At 41.6% G+C, this 19,825-nt stretch overlaps 1 protein-coding gene across 5 annotated transcripts; it reads left to right on the forward strand.

Annotated features, from left to right (window-relative positions):
* The first annotated feature begins 1,100 nt into the window (after positions 1 to 1,100).
* Positions 1,101 to 17,141, forward strand: FAM177B (family with sequence similarity 177 member B). Of its 5 annotated transcripts, none has more exons than XM_024976680.2 (5): positions 1,101 to 1,205; positions 12,345 to 12,525; positions 12,810 to 12,876; positions 16,081 to 16,178; positions 16,812 to 17,141. In XM_024976680.2, the coding sequence occupies exons 2-5, from the start codon at positions 12,355 to 12,357 to the stop codon at positions 16,992 to 16,994; spliced, it is 519 nt and encodes a 172-aa protein (XP_024832448.1). In that variant the 5' UTR covers positions 1,101 to 1,205; positions 12,345 to 12,354; the 3' UTR covers positions 16,995 to 17,141. The 5 variants fall into 5 exon arrangements, with proteins under 5 accessions (XP_024832448.1, XP_059731648.1, XP_024832446.1 ...); XM_059875665.1 differs by having other exon boundaries at positions 1,112 to 1,205; positions 12,124 to 12,525; XM_024976678.2 differs by lacking the exon at positions 1,101 to 1,205 and adding an exon at positions 1,275 to 4,082 and having other exon boundaries at positions 12,124 to 12,525.
* Positions 17,142 to 19,825: the final 2,684 nt, after the last annotated feature.

Raw genomic sequence — 19,825 nt, forward strand, 5'->3', positions numbered from 1 at the left:
GGGAGAGCCTACTGTGAACCATAGAAGAAAAAACTACATCGGGCTGTGCTTATCCAAAAGGCCAGAGCTATCACGCAATTCGACGTATCTGATGCCTGTGATGCGCTTGAGGTGAGTCTCAGAGAAAATGTCGGATCACCCTTTGGCTTGATACTGTCTACAGCATCTCTGGCCATTTGCCTCAAGCTATTCCTCAGCTTTCTGGGGCTGGCTGGGCAGGGCCTCCGGTGGCTGCAGCTCCCAGGCTGGTCGCCTCCGGAATTTTGGACGAATTTCCTAGATCATCTGCTATGATGTAAGAAAAGTTGACAAATACCCCAATAGCACAGGTAAACTACCCCAATAGCACAGGTATGTTAGTAACGTCACTTACCCGTGGTGTTTGGGTACATGTACAGGGTCTAGTACTGAAAATAAAGATTAATGGAAAAGTCCTGCCAGGTCAGCATTTCTCAAAGAGGAGCAGTGGTTTGTTTATACTGTTCGTTTACTCCTATTTCCTCAGAATTCCTCTGTCTGCCTGCCTGGGGTGAGTCACTGATTGGAGAGGGCCCATGTCCTTGGGTGAAATGGCATAGAGAAGCTGGGAGTGAATACTGCCCTCTGCCCTCTGAAGTCGGGCTTCAACTGTCCTGTCCTTTCAAGGCTTGCTCTCCCAACCCCCTTGGAAAAAAGGGAAGGGAGCTGGGGTCACCGCAGGCCCCTATGACAGGGCTGATAAACTCTCAGTAGTTACCCAATGCCAATTCTCTTCTGCATTAACCAGATTCATTTGCATTTTTTTTTTTTTTTGATTAATGAAAACTGAAAGAATCCAGGAAATTTAAGGTGTCATACCTTCCCAAAGTTAAATGCCAAGATGCAGAAGTATGCTGTTTTGTTGCTACAGCTGAACATGCTGTGTTTCAGTGAAGGAGTTAATTGAAACATAATGAGTGTGTGAGTGTAATGAAAAATAAGGTAGCCATTTCAACATCAGGAAATAATCATAAAGCTGTTCTTATTTTTCCAGTCTCATGTAGAACCTTCCCCCACCCATTAAAGTGAACTGACTGTATGATTCACATATTAAACAAATACTGAGCTCCACCTGTGTCAGGGACTGTAGAGGGCAGGAGATAAAGCGGGGAGCACACAGGAAAAACCCCTTCCACCCTGGCTGGAAGGTCGGGCAGAGAAGGAAGGGGAGAGGGAGACAGAAAGAGGTAAGTGAATACAGATGGTGTTAAATGTTGATAAGTAATGAAACAGAATGAGGTAAGCTGCGGGGTGGGGGTGGTGAAGGAAGTGGGCGGGTGCTATGGAATTCAGATAGGAACTCTGTCAGCCGACCTTTGAGTCAAAGATCTGAAGGAAGTGAGGGAACAAAGTCTCAGAGAAGAGGGACTCGTCCAGAGAACAGATCGCACAAGGTCCCTGCGAGGGACAGAGGCTGGGTGGTAAGGGAATGGCAGTAAGAGGGCAACGGCCGGAATGAAGCAGGTCAACGGAGGGAAAGTGGAGCAAAATGGGACCAGAAAAGTACTGGGGCCAAATCCACATCTCTGTAGGCCGTTCTAAGGACTTCGGCTTTGACTCTTGGTGAGCCAGGAACCCATTGGAGAGTTACAAGTAGAGAAGTGGCACAGTATGATTTTGTATTTAACACTCTGTTTTTGAGTATAGAGAGTAGGAAGCCAATTAGGAGGCACTGCAATAATCCAGGTGAGAGACTTAAACTGGGGTTGATGGTGTTAGGACCCTGGCAATAGTCCAGAGAATTTCCTGGTGGATTTAAGGTGAGGTGTGATTATAGGAGAAGAATCAGAATGCCTCCAATGTTTTAGGTCTGAGGATCTGGAAGAATAGAGTTGCCATTTATTGAAATGGGAAGAATGCCAGAGGAGTAGATGGGAGTGTGTGAGTGGGGCCTGGGAGGAGGGGAGTGGTTTCAGGAAGAAGGGTGCACTGAAAGTATGAGCAGATTTAGACATGAGGATCGAGGTGTCTGTTATGCATCTGAGATTCAGGGAGATATAAACGTTGGATATAAATGTGTGTATTTATATTTAAATAGTATTTAAAGCCATAGGGCCAAATGGGGAGTAGATAAAAATCAGAACGAGTCTAGTGGCTGAGCCCTGGGGTACTCCAGTATTGAAAGATCAGGAATCCCAGAGGGTGTGTTAATTACATGATACTCTTGGGAGCAATCCTTGATAAACTAGATTTTTTTTTTTTTTTTAAGAAAAAACTAGAGGCTATCATAAGAATTAAAGTATGTTGTAGGAAATACTTGACCCTCCAAAATATCACTTCTCAGGTGGTGCAGTGGTAAAGAATCTGCCTGCCAATGAAAATACACAGATTCTATCCCTGGGTTGGGAAGATCCCCTGGAGAAGGAAATGGTAACCCACTCCAGTATTCTTGCCTGGGAAATCTCATGGACAGAGGAGCCTGGTGGGCTAAGTACAGTCCATGAGGTTGCAAAGAGTTGGACACAACTTAGCGACTAAACAGCAATATCACTTACAAAACATCCGAGTCTAGGTACTTGGTGTGAAGTTGGTGGTGCTCCCAAGATTTTGGTAAATAAAAACAAGTAGATTCCACACTTCAATATTGATTCCCCTCTGAATGACAGACACAGTGTTACAAAGATGAATTTTGCATAGCATATTCTGAAATGTCCATTAGGTGGCAGAAAACTTCACTAAATAGACTACAAACTAGCCCTTTCTCTCACTCCCTCCCTCGTTCTCTCTCACCAACACCATGGGCTTTGAACACTCTGATTTTAAAGATGAATATGTCTATTTCATGCATAACAGTATTTCAAAGAACAGAAACTACAATTTTCTTCAGAAAGCCAACAGATACCATTTGTCACGTCCAACTCTTTGCAACTCCACGGACTGCAGCATGCCAGGCTCCCGTGTCTTTCACGATCTCCCCGTTTGCTCAGATTCGTGTTCATTGAGTTGATGATGCTATCCAACCATCTCATCCTTTGTTGTCCCCTTCTCCTCCTGCCCTCAATCTTTCCCAGCATGAGTCAGCTCTTCACATCAGGTGGCCAAAGTATTGTAGCTTCAGCTTCACCATCTGTTCTTTCAGGGTTGATTTCCTTTAGCATTGACTGATTTGATCTTCTCACTGTCCAAGGGACTCTCAAGAATCTTCTTCAGCACCACAGTTCTAAAGCATCAATATGGTCCAACTCTCACATCCATACATGATTACTGGAAAAACCATAGCTCTGACTATACAGACCTTTGTCAGCAAAATGATATCTCTGCTCTTTAATATGCTGTCTAGGTTTGTCATAGCTTTCCTTCCAAGGAACAATCATCTTTTAATTTCATGGCTGCAATCACCATCTGCAGTGATTTTGGAGCCCAAGAAAATAACGTCTGTCACTACTTCTACTTTTTTGCCTTCTATTTGCAATGAAGTGATGGGACCAGATGCCATCATATCATTTGTTTGTAATATAACAAGGGTGAGCCAGGTAAATTAGGGATGGACAATTTTGTTTGGTTTGGAAATATCTGAGTTGGGAGATGATTTGGAGAGGTAAATTGACTATAATGAGACGGCTGGATCTTAATTTTAAACTTTTGATGTTTAAGGTTTTCTGCCTGGGGAAAGGCAAGAAGGCCTGAGAAAGCGGAAAGCAAAAAAAAAAAAAAAAAACCTCTTGAAAAAAACAAATAAGACGTCTATCTTTGCTTGCCGTTGGTTCTTTCTGCAGTACACCACAAGTCTGCTCAATTTAGAAGTCACATTTCTTCCTGCTTTCCTTAGGGAGCTGGTCCCCAATAACTGAGGCCATATCCCCCTCCTAGAGACTGAGGATCTCGAGTATGTCCTGGCCTTGAAATTTTAAAAAAGGGCTCCCAGATAATCCTAAGATGAAGACAAGTTTGGGAGCCACAGGGTTTATTTAATGTGTAAATACATCTGACCTTCCCACAACTCAAATACGTTCCGCCCTGTAAGACGCACACAAGAAAACCTTCCCACGTCAGCACAGTCAAGGCTTTCAAAACCAACCATAACCAGTTAGAGCAATGAAAGAAAAAGCAGAGGAATAACATTGGTGAGTTGTTTTTTGAAAATGTTTTAAATTTCTTCTGATCATATGGAATGCTTTATTTCTCACAGCACTGACAATATTTAGTTTTGCAGTAGTATTAGGCTCAGCATATTTAAACACCAAGTTACAATGTTTTGTTTGTTTGTTTTGCTTTTTGCTGGTCTTTGGCATCAGAAACTAAGTGGTACCAACTCTTCCTTCTCCTTAGCAAGACTCTTTTGTGATACACCGCCACTAAGTCAGTCAGGAAACACCATGTGCATCCCTGAGACTCCTCAGGGGACCCTGGGCTGAGAGGGTCTCACGTCACCTTGGTTTAGATAACAAATTTAACTCTTGACAGTTTTTGCTAACTCTGATAGTGGCATAAATTCAGCATTGTACCAATCTGGTGACTGATTCATACATACATAAACATATATATGTATGTGTGTATTCAATACTATTTTCTTGCCCATAAAATCTTAAAAGAATTCAATCTGCTGTTTTTCATTTTGATAGGTGGCTGATAATTGACTTATATGTATTATGACCACTGACTTATTTGGAATTTTTTCTAATATTTTATTGGAAATTATTTCTGGTGTTTTCATTTTTCATGCTTTTCCTTTGCTCTCTCTCTTCCCTCTTTATTGCCTTCTGTGGGATGTTCATTTCCTTTGATTTTTTCCAACTGGCTGTGAGCTATATATTCTAATTCCATTATTTTTCTAGTTGCCTTTAAATTGTCAACATGCACACTAATCCTCTCCTATTTCAAAACAATACTTAAAGAGGTCAGCCCCTCATATTTTTGTTATTATTGTCTAATACTTAATACTTCTTTGTTCTTACGCTATGCCATACCAAAACAGAGTTTTTAAGAGTCACTATTAAGATTTGTCACTTTGTTTACTCACTTATTGGAGAAGGCAATGGCACCCCACTCCAATACTTTTGCCTGGAAAATCCCATGGACGGAGGAGCCTGGTAGGTTGCAGTCCATGGGGTCGCTAGAGTCAGACACGACTGAGCAACTTCACTTTCACTTTTCACTTTCATGCATTGGAGAAGGAAATGGCGACCCACTCCAGTGTTCTTGCCTGGAGACTCCCAGGGACGGGGGAGCCTGGTGGGCTGCCGTCTATGGAGTCGCACAGAGTCGGACACGACTGAAGCGACTTGGCGATTACTCACTTATTTACATTTGTTTCTCGCATCTCTTGCTTCTGTGCTCACTTGCCTTCTAACTGACATATAATTTTATATTATTCATTCAGTGAAGATGCAGGAATGGTTAACTACGTTTTTATAGGTCATGAAATGCCATTATTTCATTCTCAATAACTGTTTAGCTGGCATGGATGGACCTAGATTATCATATTAAGTAAAGTAAGTCGAACAGAGAAAGACAAGTATCATATGATATCACTTATATGAGGAATCTAAAAATAATGATACAAATGAACTTATTTAAAAACAGAAATAAGCTCACAGGTGTAGAAAGCAAATATATGATTACCAAAGGGGAAAGTGGGGAGGGGGGAGGAGTAAATTAGGAGTTTGAAATTAACAAATACATTTTATTATATATAAAATAAACACAAAGACCTATTGTATAGCACAGGAACTATATTCAATATCTTGTAATAATCTGTAGTGGAAAAGAGTTTGAAATAATATACATACAAAAAATGGAATCTCTTTGCTGTACACCTGAGACTAATCAATTATTAAGTTGGTGCAAATGTAATTGTGGTTTCAGACTGTGAATTTTAAATCATTATAACTAGGCTCAAACATATCTTTATTAATCAAAATAGGAACCATTACAATCAACACATTTTTGCCCACAAGAAATAAGTTTGTTTATTCCTGTAGTGTAAAAATCCATGCTTCAGGATTCTACAAACTCATGTTATGCATCCTGCCGGTTGTGGAAGCGTTTTCCCTTCAAAAAGTTGTCAAGATGCTTAAAGAAGCGGTAGTTGGCAAAAGGTCAGGTGAATATGGCGAATGAAGCAAAACTTTGAAGCCCAAATTGTTCTACTTTTGAAGTGTTGGTTGTGCCATGTGCAGTCAGGCATTGCCTTGGAAAAAATTGGGCCCTTCCTATTGACCAATGCAGACTGAAACTGTTGCAGTTTTCAGTGCATTTCCTTGATTTGCTGAGCATACTTCGATGTAATGGTTTCGATGAAATTCAGAAGGCTGTAGTGGATCAGCCCAGCAGCAGACTGCCAGTGACCATGACATTTTTGGGGTGCAAATTTGGCTATGGAAGTGCTTTGGAGGTTCTTGGTTCAACCACTGAGCTGGTTGTCACCAGTTGTCATATAAAATCCACTTTTCATCCTACATCAAAATCTGATCAAGAAATGGTCCGTTGTTGTTGCCTAAAATAAGACAAGATGACATTTCAAAACGATGATTTTTTTGATTTGTGGTCAGCTCATGAGGAACACACTTAGTGAGCTTTTTCACCTTTTCAATTTGCTTCAAATGCTGAACAACCATAAAGTGGCTGACGTTGAGTTCTTCAGCAACTTAAGAGGATCAACTCCAATGATGGCTCTCAATTAGTTTTTATCAACTTCTAATGGCTGGTCACTGCACTCCTCATCTCCAAGGCTCTCATCTCTTTTGCAAAACTTCTTGAACCACCCCTGCACTGTAATTCAGTAGCAGTTCCTGGGCCAAATGCATTGCTGATGTTGTGAGTTGTCGCTGCTGCTGTACGACCCATTTTGAACTCGAAAAAGGAAATCGCTCAAATTTGCTTTTTGTCTAACCATTTCCATAGTCTAAGATACATATAAAATAAGCAGCAAGTAATAAGTCATTGGCAAAAAAAAAAAAAAAAAGGCGAGAAATGCACATTCAGTTCAGTTCAATTCAGTCACTCAGTTGTGTCCTACTCTTTGCAACCCCATGGACTGCATCAAGCCAGGCTTCTCTGTCCGTCACCAACTCCCTGAGCTTACTCAAACTCATGTTCATCTAGTAGGTGATGCCATCCAACCATCTCATCCTCTGTCGTCCTCTTTTCCTCCCGCCTTCAATCTTTCCCAGCATCAGGGTCTTTTTAAATGAGTCAGTTCTTCTCATCAGGTGGCCAAAGTATGGCAGTTTCATCTTGAGCATCAGTCCTTCCAATGAACATTCAGGACTGATTTCCTTTAGGATGGACGGGTTGGATCAACTTGTACTCCAAGGGACTCTCAAGAGTCTTCTCCAACACCACAGTTCAAAAACATAAGTCCTCAGTGCTCAACTTTCTTTATAGTCCAATTCTCACATCCATCCATGACTACAGGAAAAACCGTAGCTTTGACTATACAGACCTTTGTCGGCAAAGTAATGTCTCTGTTCTTTAATATGCTGTCTAGGTTTGTCATGGATTTTCTTCCAAGGAGCAAGCATCTTTTAATTTCATGACTACGGTCACCATTTGCCGTGATTTTGGAGACCCTCAAAATAAAATCTGTCACTGTTTTCATTGTTTCCCCATCTATTTGCCATGAAGTGATGGGACTGGATACATGATGTTAGTTTTCTGAATGTTGAGTTTTAAGCCAACTTTTTCAGTCTCCTCTATAACATAGCCACATTTATTTAAGAATGTATTCCAGTATCAAAGGCAAGTGTCAACAATGCAAAACCAAAATTACTTTGCCCCAACCTAATAAAAATAATAATTTTTAGCTAGATATTGAATTCTTTTCTAAAAATGTTTTCAATTTTTTATCCAAGTATAGTTGGTTATAAATGTACACCAGAAAATATGTGTGTGTATATTATGTACATAATTTTTCAGATTCTTTTCCCTTCCAGATTATTACAAAATATTGAATATAGTTCCTTGTGCTATACAGTCAGACCTTGTTGTTTATGGATATTGAGTTCTTCATGGCAATCATCAATTATCTTCTGATCTCAATTGATGCTAATCTGCCCATCTATTATAAAATTTAAGATTTTCCATACTTTCTATTATTTATTTATTTTTAACATTTTATTAATTATTTTTGACTGCACAGCATCTTCATTGCTGCATGAGAGCTTTCTCTAGTTGCAGTGCTCGGGCTTCTCATTTCAGGTGACTTCTTTTTTGTTGCAGAGCACAGGCTCTGGAGCGTGGGCTCAGTAGTTGTGGCTCATAGGCTTAGCTGCCCCATGGCATGTGGAGGCTTCCCAGAGCAGGGGTCAAATCCATGCCTCCTGCATTGGCAGGCCGGTTCTTAACCACTGGACCACCAGGGAAGTCCAAGATTTTCCATAATTTCTATGATCAGGTTTGATTTTCTTTTATTCACCTTAGTATTCTCATGTTACTAATATTTGAAGATTTGTGTCTTTCTTCAAATATGAAAAATTCATAGCCCCATTATTTCTATTCACTTCTTTCAGAACTTCCATTAAATGTATACTGAATTTTCTCATCTATTCCTTAGCTCATAACTTTGCTTTCATCTTAACAGACTATGTATATATATTTTAATATATGTTTCATGGTAGTGAAGTTGCTCAGTCATGTCCAACTCTTTGCTTCCCCATGGACTGTAGCCTACCAGGCTCCTCTGTCCATGGGATTTTCCAGGCAAGAGTACTGGAGTGGGTTGCCATTTCTTTCTCCAGGGGATCTTCCCAACCCAGGGATCTAACCCGGGTCTCCCACATTGCAGGCAGACGCTTTTACTGTCTGAGCTACCAGGGAAGTACATATTTCATGGTAACAGAATATATATGTATATGTATATGTATGTGTGTATATATACACACATACATATGTGTTTTATGAGAGATTTCCTCCAATTTCTTTACTATGTTCAATCTACATCCAACCTATCCTATGGTCCTATATATTTCATTTCTGGAATTTCTGTTTGGTTATTTTTCAAATCAACCTGCTCCTTTTGGATTTTATAATGTTTTGCTTCCTTTACCTTTTGGAATATATTAAACAGATTCATTTCTAAAGATTTTTTAATGTGGACCATTTTTTTAAAAAGTCCTCATTGAATTTGTTCAATACTGCTTCTGTTTTATATTTTGGTTTTTTGGCCCTGAGGCATGGGCAATCTTAGCTCCCCAACCAGAGATCAAACTCATACCCCTCGCATTGGAAGGTGAAGCCTTGATCACTGAATCTCCATCACTTTTAAAGCTTTTTAAAAGATTTTAAAACTCATCCTTCATTTTTAAAGCTTCATGTTTATCGTTCCTCATTCTTGGATGAGGGCTCTCCCAAATGTTTCCATTTCATTTGCTGAACCCTCCTCCTGATGGTTGGTTTGGTCATATGATTTCCAAGTATTTGCAGTGAGTGCCTGCTTAGGGTGTTTTTTGCAGTGGAGGTCCAGCGTTCCCAGTCTGGTTGAACTCTCTCTCCAGCGTTATTTGCATTTGCATTTGCATCTGAGAGTTCTGTGGACTGCGATGACTTCAGGTCACTCAGCTTCATTTCAGGACCAGATGAGGACTATGAACTCGGGCCACAAGCCAGTATGTGGTCCTGGCCCGGGGCTCACGTGGCCCATAGTGTTTTTCATGTGACTATTTCTACCCATGTTGCCTTGAGAGATGATAAATTATTTTGCCACTTTTATAGACCAGCAGATAGTTTTTCTCCTCCATATTTTATAATAAGATGGTACTTTATTATCTTAGTTTTATGCAGGTTGCTTCATTTCATCCCCTTACACTCATGGGATTTGTGATTTAAGACTCTGTCCTCTCCACACCAGTATTAAAGCCCTAGCCTCAAGGCCTATATCTAATTCTGAAATTCCAGGAACCATCTCAGTTTCAGCTCATGATATGATTTTGAGTTTCCTCTCTTTTCCTAACACCTAACCTGGCTTTCTATTTTTCTTCCTTTTTTCCTCTTTTCCTCCTCCTTCCTTCCCACCTCCCTTAGTCCTTCCCTTCCTCTCTCCCTGACTCTCTCTCTTTATTACTTCCTTAAGGGCAGCCTGATTTAATGTTTTGTTTGTTTAATTTTATCCAGCATTTCTGTATGTTTCGAACAGGAAGGAAAATTCTTCCACATCAGCTCAGCCTCCCATGTTTGCTGATATAATCTTATAATATATGAAATATTAAGAAAATAGTGTTAGGTGTTTTGCTCTCAAAAAAAAAAATAAAGAAAATAGTGTACTTACTAAATTAGAGCAGTGTCTGATATATACACACTATTAAGTGATAAGTACTTCACAACAGCTGCTGCTGTTGCTGCTGCTGCTAAGTCGCTTCAGTCATGTCCGACTCTGTGCGACCCCGTAGATGGCAGCCCACCAGGCCCCGCCGTCCCTGGGATTCTCCAGGCAAGAACACTGGAGTGGGTTGCCATTTCCTCCTCCAATGCATGAAAGTGAAAAGTGAAAGTGAAGTCACTCAGTCGTGTCCAACTCTTATCGACCCCATGGACTGCAGCCTACCAGGTTCCTCCGTCCATGGGATTTTCCAGGCAAGAGTACTGGAGTGGGGTGCCATTGCCTTCTCCAACCGTCACTACAATCATGCTATCTATGAGAACAGTCCCCTCACCCTCGTAAGTTCCCTTGGCCCCTTTGTAGTCAGTCTTCTCCATCCTCTCAGTCCTAGCAAACACTGATCTGTGTTCTACTACTAATATTTCAAATAAACAGAATCATACAGTATCTGGCATCTTTTACTTTGCATGATGCTCTTGAGATTGCTTCAGAGTATTGCAAATATTTGTTGTCCAGTAACATTTAATCACTGAGCAGTATTGCATTGCATAGACATACCACATTTTGTTCATCTTTTTACCAGCTGATGGACATATGGATTGTTTTCAGTTTGGGGCTCTTATAAATAAAGTTGATAAGAATGTTCACATATACATCTTTATACTGACATATGTTTTTGTTTCTCTTGGGTAAATATCTAGATGTGGAATTACAAGATTATATGGTTAAGTATATGTTTTTAAGAAACTTCCAAATTGTTTTCTAGGCTTCCTTGATGGCTTAGCAGGTAAAGAATCCACTTGCAGTGCAGGAGACACAGGAGATTGGGTTCAGTCCCTGGGTTGGGAAGATCCCATGGAGGAGGAAAATGGCACACCAACTCCAGTAGGGTCACAGAATTGGACACACTTGACCCACACATATACAAACTGTTTCCCAAAGTGACCATACCATTGCAGTCCCACTGCTGCTGCTGCTAAGCCACTTCAGTCATGTCTGACTCTGTGCGACCCCATAGATGGCAGCCCACCAGGCTCCTCCGACCCTGGGATTCTCCAGGCAAGAACACTGGAGTGGGTTGCCATTTCCCTCTCCAGTGCAGGAAAGTGAAAAGTAAAAGTGAAGTTGCTCAGTCATATCCGACTCTAGCAACCCCATGGACTGCAGCCTACCAGGCTCCTCCATCCATGGGATTTTCCAGGCAAGAGTACTGGAGTGGGGTGCCATTGCAGTCCCACTAGCAAGCAACATATGACAGTTCTAGTTGCTTCATTTACTCCTCATCTCTTGGCATTGTTAGTCTTTAATTTTTGCCTTCCAGTGACTATGTTATGATATGACATATGGTTTCCACTTGTATTTCTCTAATGACTGACATTGAGCACTTCTCCTAAATTTATTTGCCACCTATAAATCTTTGGTAAAGTGTCTATTCAAATTCTTTGCCCCTATTTAAATCGAGTTGTTTATATTTTATAAATTGCAGTGGTTTTTTAAAAATATGTTCTCAAAATAAGTTCCTTATCAGATATATACTTGGCAAATATTTTCAGCTGTTTTGTGTAAAGATTGTACTCTTCACCACTACTTGTATTGCTTCTCAGTATTCATTGAAATGACTGAGGAATTTCCGCAGGTTGATGGACACTCCCCACTAGCAGCTGTGGATTTTGCAATTAATAAGGTGTAAAGGAACCCTGCTGACATATTTGTTTGAAGACCTAAAGTTCACATTTTCACTGCTAATTAAACCTTTTCCATTTTGGTACAGAGCTAGACAGTCCTGTATTAGATTTGAAGAACTGATGAGATCATGGTTGTGATTACCTGTGAACTCTTTGTCTTCACAGTCCATCAAGAATAACTAAATAATCAGCAAGGACTTCCCTGGTGGTTAAGACTCTGCCTGTGCACTGCAGAGGGTGAGGGTTTGATCCCTGGTTGGGGAACTAAGATACCACACACTGCACAAAATGGCCAAAAAGGAAAAAGAAAATGACTAGACATGTCTCTGCTATATAACACTCTCCTGGACAACTTGTTCTAAAGTGTCCTGATTTTCACTTACTAGTTATTTCCTTATGGAAAAAGACAATTTCCAGCAGTTAGAACTAGAGGAGAGTGGACCTTCCAAAAGGACAACTCCCAGAAGAATTATCCATTTTGCTGATGGAGACATCATGGAAGAATATAGCACAGAGGAGGAGGAAGAGGAAGAAAATGAACAGACAACAAATTCAACACTTGATCCTGTAAGTTAGATTATCATTATTAGTGAACATGGGGGCTGAGTGAATGAGAGATAAAACCAACAAGTTTTGTCAAAAATAGTTTTAAGCTAACTCCTTGTTCTGGTTTGCTTTCTGGAGCTGTGTACAATCAGCTTATAATTTTGATCATCTTCGTTTTCTCATCTATAAAAGAGAAAATGGAACCTATTACAAAGCATGTTGAAGCCTCTATACTGCAGATTCTGCAGTCATCACTTCTGTTATTAATTACTCTAACCTGGTTTCCCTTTCTTGTTCTTTTTTAGTCTAAACTTGCCTGGGGGCCCTACCTATGGTTTTGTGCAGGGCAAATAGCAAGAACCTCATTTTCTAGTAAGTACTGCTATGGTGGGTTTGTTTGTTTTTTCTGTCATAAATACAGGCTTATAGACCCTCAGAGTTAGACGAATCTTGAAGTGGTTTAATACACTCCACAGCATTCTGAAGATCTGTTCACTTCCAGATCTACACTGGAACATTCCTGAAGGCATAGAGCCTCACATCTTCAGGGAGACCTTGCCATCTTTTCCCAGCTCTTGTTAGTAAACTCTATCTTCCTTTAAACCTTCTTTTAGAGTTTTCCCCCTTGATCCTAATTGTCTCTTTTAAAGGCCAGACAAAACCGATCTAGATTCCTCTTTCATAGGACAGAGTTTCAAATATTTGAAGACAATAGTCAGTCCTCACTGAGTGGACTCTTCACATGAATAAACTTCCAAGTTCTTTCTTGATTTTAACTATTGTTATCTGACACAGTTCCCAGTTCCCTTGTCATAATCATTCTACTATTAGTAAGACTTTTATTGACCTCTCTCAAGGAGATAATGAATGGCCTAAGTGGCTATTTATAAGAGAAAATGAAAGTGAAGTCACTCAGCTGTGTCCAACTCTTTTCGACCCCATGGACTGTACCCTGCCAAGCTCCTCCATCCATGGGATTCTCCAGGCAAGAATAATGGAGTGGGTTGCCATTTCCTTCTCTAGGGGATCTTCCTGACCCAGGGATTGAACCCAGGTCTCCTGCACTGCAGGCAGACCCTTTACCCTCTGAGCCACCGGGGCTCCTGTGTTTATTTATTTATAAAAAATGAATAGTAAATCTTGTTTTGTTTGACTTTCACCAGTTAAAAAAAACACAATTGGCAACATCTAATTACTCACTTCGTTCTAATTCATATATACTTATGTATATGATGGGCTTCCCTGGTGGCTCAGTGGGTAAAGAATCTGCCTGCAATGTGAGGCAGGTTAGATACCTGGGTCAGGAAGATCCCCTGGAGAAAGAAATGGCAACCCACTCCAGTGTTCTCGCCTGAAATACCCCATGGACAGAGGAGCTTGGCAGAGTACAGTCCACAGGGTTGCAAAGAGTTGGACACAACTGAGCAACTAACCAAACATGTGTATATGATGGAGGGAAAACAACTTTTAAAATCTGAGAAAATAGAAAGCATAGCTCTTAGGAATTGATTGCCGTTCATTCATTAAATAAACATTTACTGAATACTCATATGCTCAGCACTGTGCAGGTCCCTGGGACTCAAAGACAAATGACAGTCTTTGCTTTCAAGGACCTTAATATTCGATGAATAATACTGGCCAGTAAACATGCTTATAATGATGCTTTGTTGTTACACTTCCCAGGGTAGGAGGTATATATGGACTATAGACTGGAGTACTCAGGAATGGTGACCTCTGGAGGAGACACCTTAAGAGAGTTCTGAAAGTATGTCTGGCCAATGCCAGCTTGGGGAACATGAAAGTGACCAGGGTGACCTTAAATTACATTAAGGGTGATTTAGTCAGATGGTATGAGCCCTAAGTACTTTTAGATCAAGGTAGAGGGTTAGTGGAGAAGGCAATGGCACCCCACTCCAGTACTCTTGCCTGGAAAATCCCATGGACAGAGGAGCCTGGTGGGCTGCAGTCCATGGGATCGCTAAGAGTCAGACACGACTGAGCAACTTCATTTTCACTTTTCACTTTCATGCATTGGAGAAGGAAATGGCCACCCACTCCAGTGTTCTTGCCTGGAGAATCCCAGGGACGGGGGAGCCTGGTGGGCTGCTGTCTATGGGGTCGCACAGAGTCAGACATGACTGAAGCGACTTAGCAGCAGCAGCAACAGAGGGTTAGTAATTTGAAAATTACTTTAGCGATCCTTGTGTGTGCCTGCTAAGTTGCTTTAGTCAGTGAGGGATGGAAACTTAAAAGATCAGGTCATGTTAAAAAAAGGAAAACTCAGTACAACAATATGAAAGTGTGAAGGAGAATGGGGACTACAGTGATTTCCACGTTGGGCTTTGATTTCAGATGACGGGGATAGGACACACGGGGAATCTTTCCACCTCTGGGTTCCATATAGAACTGTAATCTTAAAGAGCTTCTGCCTGGGGGTTCCAGACTATAGTGGAGGCATAAATATGTTAACAGTCAATATCCTGATCTCTACACAGAGACTTTGGTGAGAACTGGAACCCAGATGACACTGGTAACTAATTTCTTCAATTTAAAATTCTAGTAGATCATAAACAGGAAAACGTCCTGAGATGCTAATATTTTAGAAACTTCTCTTATGCACATGTACTGGGCACTGTGGCAAACAAAGAGATTAAAAAGCTAGAGTATTTCTGAAAGGATAAAGCACATTAAAAAAAAATAGAAGGCGTCATTTTGATGTCTGTATGAGCGGTATCTTTAGAAGTGGAACAAAGCATGGGAATCACAAAGTCCTCTAATGGGAGGAGGTGCATCAGAAGTCCTACATGTTTTGATGTGGCTCATTTCTAAAGTCTTTATTGAATTTGTTACATTATTGCTTCTGTTCTATGTTTTGGGGTTTTGGCCACAAGACCTGTGGGATCTTAGCTCCCCCACCGGGAATCAAACCTGCACCCCCTGAATCGGAAAGAGAAGTCTTAACCACTGGACTGCCAAGGAAGTCCTCTAGTCCTGTACTTTTAAGAGAGAACATCTCTAGGAAAGACCTTCTGGAAACCACTCATTATTCATGCTAACCCTTTATTCCTGACTCTAACAATCCCTGAGGCTGCAAGCCACCTTACTACTGAAGTGAAGGCAGATAAAGAAAGCTTTACTTAAATTGCTGCTTAGGGAGGAGTTTTTTTTGATGCATGGAAGAATTTCTGACATGGGTCTTGGTAATACTGGATTTAATTTTTGGTATCATTTGCAATGTACTCACAGCTGATGATCAGATGACACACGTGTAAATGGACAACATCTATTCTGATTGCTCAGGACCTGTACTTGTTATTAAGTATTTTGAAGATCTCTTGATATATTCACCTGAAAAACATAGTTTAGAAGCCACCCTATGTGAAGATACAAGATTTAACAAATTCCCTTTGATTCCCAAAATTTGTGAGAGTCTACAGGAATTAAAATATCTTGTCAGCCTTGAAGGTAAGTGTAATAATAGACAATCTGTGGGCTAGTTGAAACTCTTGGCATGTCCACAGACTCTAAGCTTTCATTCTTAATTCAGCTTACCAAAGTGCTTCTTCTTTCTTCTAGCCTGTGAATTTCTTGGTGAAAGATTTGCTGTCTTCTTTGGTCTTCATCAGCCCAAGTACCAGTATATGTTAAATGAGTACTGTAGAACACAAAGTAAGGTATGTCACATTCTGATGGGGACAGCAAGAGCCCTGAGATGGGAATGTTGGGTGTTTCTGGTCTGGGTCTATGCTGCTGCTGCTAAGTCGCTTCAGTCGTGTCCGACTCTGTGCGACCCCATAGACAGCAGCCCACCAGACTCCCCTGTCCCTGGGATTCTCCAGGCAAGAACACTGGAGTGGGTGGCCATTTCCTTCTCCAATGCATGAAAGTAAAAAGTGAAAGTGAAGTCGCTCAGTCGTGTCTGACTCTTAGCGACCCCATGGATTGCAGCCTACCAGGCTCCTCTGTCCATGGGACTTTACAGGCAAGAGTACTGGAGTAGGGTGCCATTGCCTTCTCTGGATCTGGGCCTATAGAGAGGAGCATTTCCCACATGGTATTTCACGTACTGCAGTTTCACTGAGCCCCCATGATCACTGACTTATTTTTCTAAGGTGCCTTACCCCATGAAGTTTATTCATATTTGCCTCTGGTGTGAAGTTAGAACATCACGAGATAGGTTGTAGAAGGTGGTGTGAAACCTGAGATTGCTTATAGGAGAAGCTTCTTAGAAGGGTGTCTCTATAAGATGTAGAGGTCAGAGGTATTGGGTTTACAGGTAAACATTTCCTTATTTCTCTTTATATTAGCAATGTGACAAGGGAAGTGAAGAGAATGGATCAAAGGCCCAACCAGCCAGTGTTCCTAATGAGAAATGTCACCTGGAGGCCAGGGGCCGTGAGTATGGAACAAGGCTACAAGATGTTGCGGAGGGCATTTCTCAGTGGAGCGCCTCATCCAGGGAGGGCCCGATGGCAGATTCCAGCTCCTGATGGGCAGCCAGGCTATGGTTCCCCTGGATTTCTGTTCCCTGGTCATTGATTACCATGGCAACAGCACCACAGGTGGTGCTTCTGAGCCAGATCTGATCTTAATCTCTTTGTGATTTATTCTCCACTAGCCAGGAATTGCAAGCCATCATAAGAACAATTGTGGTTTCTTTCTCAATATACATTTTTATTTATAAGCCCTGAAACCCAACTCCACCCCAGTGGTGCAAGTCCTGTCCATCAGTTGTGGGCTGTTAGTACTGATATATGCATAGTAGTGTAAGTACCTTATGGAAGAGGGCATGGCAACCCACTCCAGTATCCTTGCCTGGAGAATCCCATGGACAGAGGAGACTGGTGGGCTACAGTCCATAGGGTTGCAAAGAGTTAGACATGACTGAAGTGACTAAGGACAGCATAGCACAGCACATAAATGCCTTAGGGAACTTGGACATGGGAGTTTTAGGCCAAAACTCTTTGTCAGGTGGCAAGGATGTAGAAAAGAACCCTCTGTTCCTAAAAAGAAACTTTGGGCATCATAAAGTCTAAATAAAACTTTCTTTTGGGGTTTCACATAAGGGATGTCCTTCCCTACAGCTGTGCTGGTTTACTTGAGGCTTGCTTTCCCCAATAAGCAAACATTGCTAATAACTCTGTTATGACATAGCAATCTTTGAGAGTTGGGTGCATTTTTCCCCAAACACATAAAAAATAAATGGCAATCTAAGTCCTACAGAAAGTATTTGGAAAAAGTAAATGACTCTCTCGTTAACTTGTCAACAAATTTTGGAAAACTGTAAAGATCAGACATGGAAATCATAAGTGCGTAACACAGGTTGTACTGGCCAAAGGTAGCTATGATATACAAAACTATAGGTTTTGCAATAATAAGACCTGGGTTCAAGTTTCAATTCTGCTTCTTACTAGTTGTATAATTTTAGATGTCTTAATTTCTGAGCCTCTACTTCTTTCTTTGTAAAATGGGGGTTTTATTTGTTTCTCAAGAGTTATTGTTAAACACACTGAAATAATAAATATGAAAGCTTTTTTTAAAACTGTGAATATTAGTTGCTAATGCCTAATTAATGACTTATAGGCTTTCCAGGTGGTTCAGTGGTAAGGAATCTGCCTGCCAATGCAAGAGATGCAGGAAATGTGGGTTTAATCTCTGGGCTGGAAAGGCCCCCTGGAGGAGGAAACGGTAATCTACGCCAGTATTCTTGCCTGAAAAGTCCCATGCAAAGAGGAGCCTGGCAGACTACAGTCCATGAGGTTGCAAAGAGTCAGACATAACTAATGGGACTGAGCCGATAGACTGTTATATTGAAGGTCCCCAAAGAACAATGCCTTCTGGAATTCATGTCCTCATATAGCCTCACCTACATTGACTATGGCCTTGGCTATGTTACTTGCTTGGGTAAACAGAGAGTAGCAAATATGACGCAACTGGATGCTTGATAAGCACTTGCACCTGGATGCTTGTCCTCTTAGAAAGCTTCATGTTGTAAAGAAGGTTGGGCTAGATTTCTGAATGATATGAGGCCACATGGAGAGGCCACAACAACCCCCTACTCCCATCACTCTGAGTGGGTGACAGTCCACATTTGAACTTGCTGCTTGATTAGCCCTGGGCTTCTCCGGCAACGAGGGCTCCTTGGTGACTCAGTTGGAGGCTATCCTAGCCAGCCTGCCTGCTCCCCACCCCTAAGGCTGTCAGGTAAGCCTGACCTCTGTTCCGCACTGGGTAGGTTAGGCTTTGCTATTAGGCATACGACTTGTCTCCAAGAGCCCATGTCCCAGCCTCTCCATACCATTTTCCTGTTCCAGTTTCCTGGAATGTCTATGGATAGTAAACATTGTTTCAGGAGGCTTTGGGAAACTGGGGCCCTTCAGACCTCTGACGTCGCCGCCTGGCCTAATCACCTGGACATACATCTCCTTGAAGGGGGCCCACTTGAAATGCATCTGAGATGGGCCGCAAAGGTAACAACAATAATTTCCTAATTTTGTCTTGCTGCCACTGGGGCCCCAGGTCTCTCTAGGAACTTGGGCTCTTCATTGTCTTTCATTCTTGGAAGCCCTGCTCCCATCAGTCAAGGTTTCAGAGTTCCTGGAATGGATGGCTTCAGGTTAATGGGAACCTCTATTCAGCAGCCAGCTGACTTCAAGTCACAATGCTCCCAAAGTGCCAGAATTCTGCCTTACTCCTCAAGGCTAGACTGATCACGCTGAGTTGCATCCGTTATTCCTCCTGCCTTATTGTGTCGTGTTGGGGCCTAACCAGGAAATCATCTCCTGCAAGTTTAGTCTGGCTGTCTCATTTGCCACCATTGTTGCTGTTGTTCAGTCACCCAGTTGTGTCCAACTCCTTGCGACCCCATGGACTGCAGCACACTAGGCCTCCCTGTCCCTCACCATTTCCTGAAGTTTGCCCAAGTTCACATCCATTGTATTAGTGATGCCATCCAGCCATCTCATCCTCTGACTCCCTCTTCTCCTTCTGCCCCCAATCTTTCCCAGCATCAGGGTCTTTTCCAATGAGTTGGCTGTTGGCATCAGATGTCTGACCAAAATTATTACCACCATTATCCATTCCTATATTTTCCACCAGTTTATTTACCCAAATGGGTCATCAATGGACCAGGAAAACAGTCTCTGATATATTAATCAAGAGCATCCTAGCCAAAAAAAAAAAAGAACAAGCCTCCTAGAAAGTACAATTCTGGTGATATTACAGACCCATGGCCACTTTCCCCAAAACACAATCATAACGTCAGATTGACTTAGTAGGACGAGAGTCTACCATTAGTCATGCCCTATAACTGGAACACTGT

The sequence above is a fragment of the Bos taurus genome, chromosome 16 (assembly GCF_002263795.3).
Source record: "Bos taurus isolate L1 Dominette 01449 registration number 42190680 breed Hereford chromosome 16, ARS-UCD2.0, whole genome shotgun sequence".
Lineage (NCBI taxonomy): Eukaryota > Metazoa > Chordata > Mammalia > Artiodactyla > Bovidae > Bos > Bos taurus.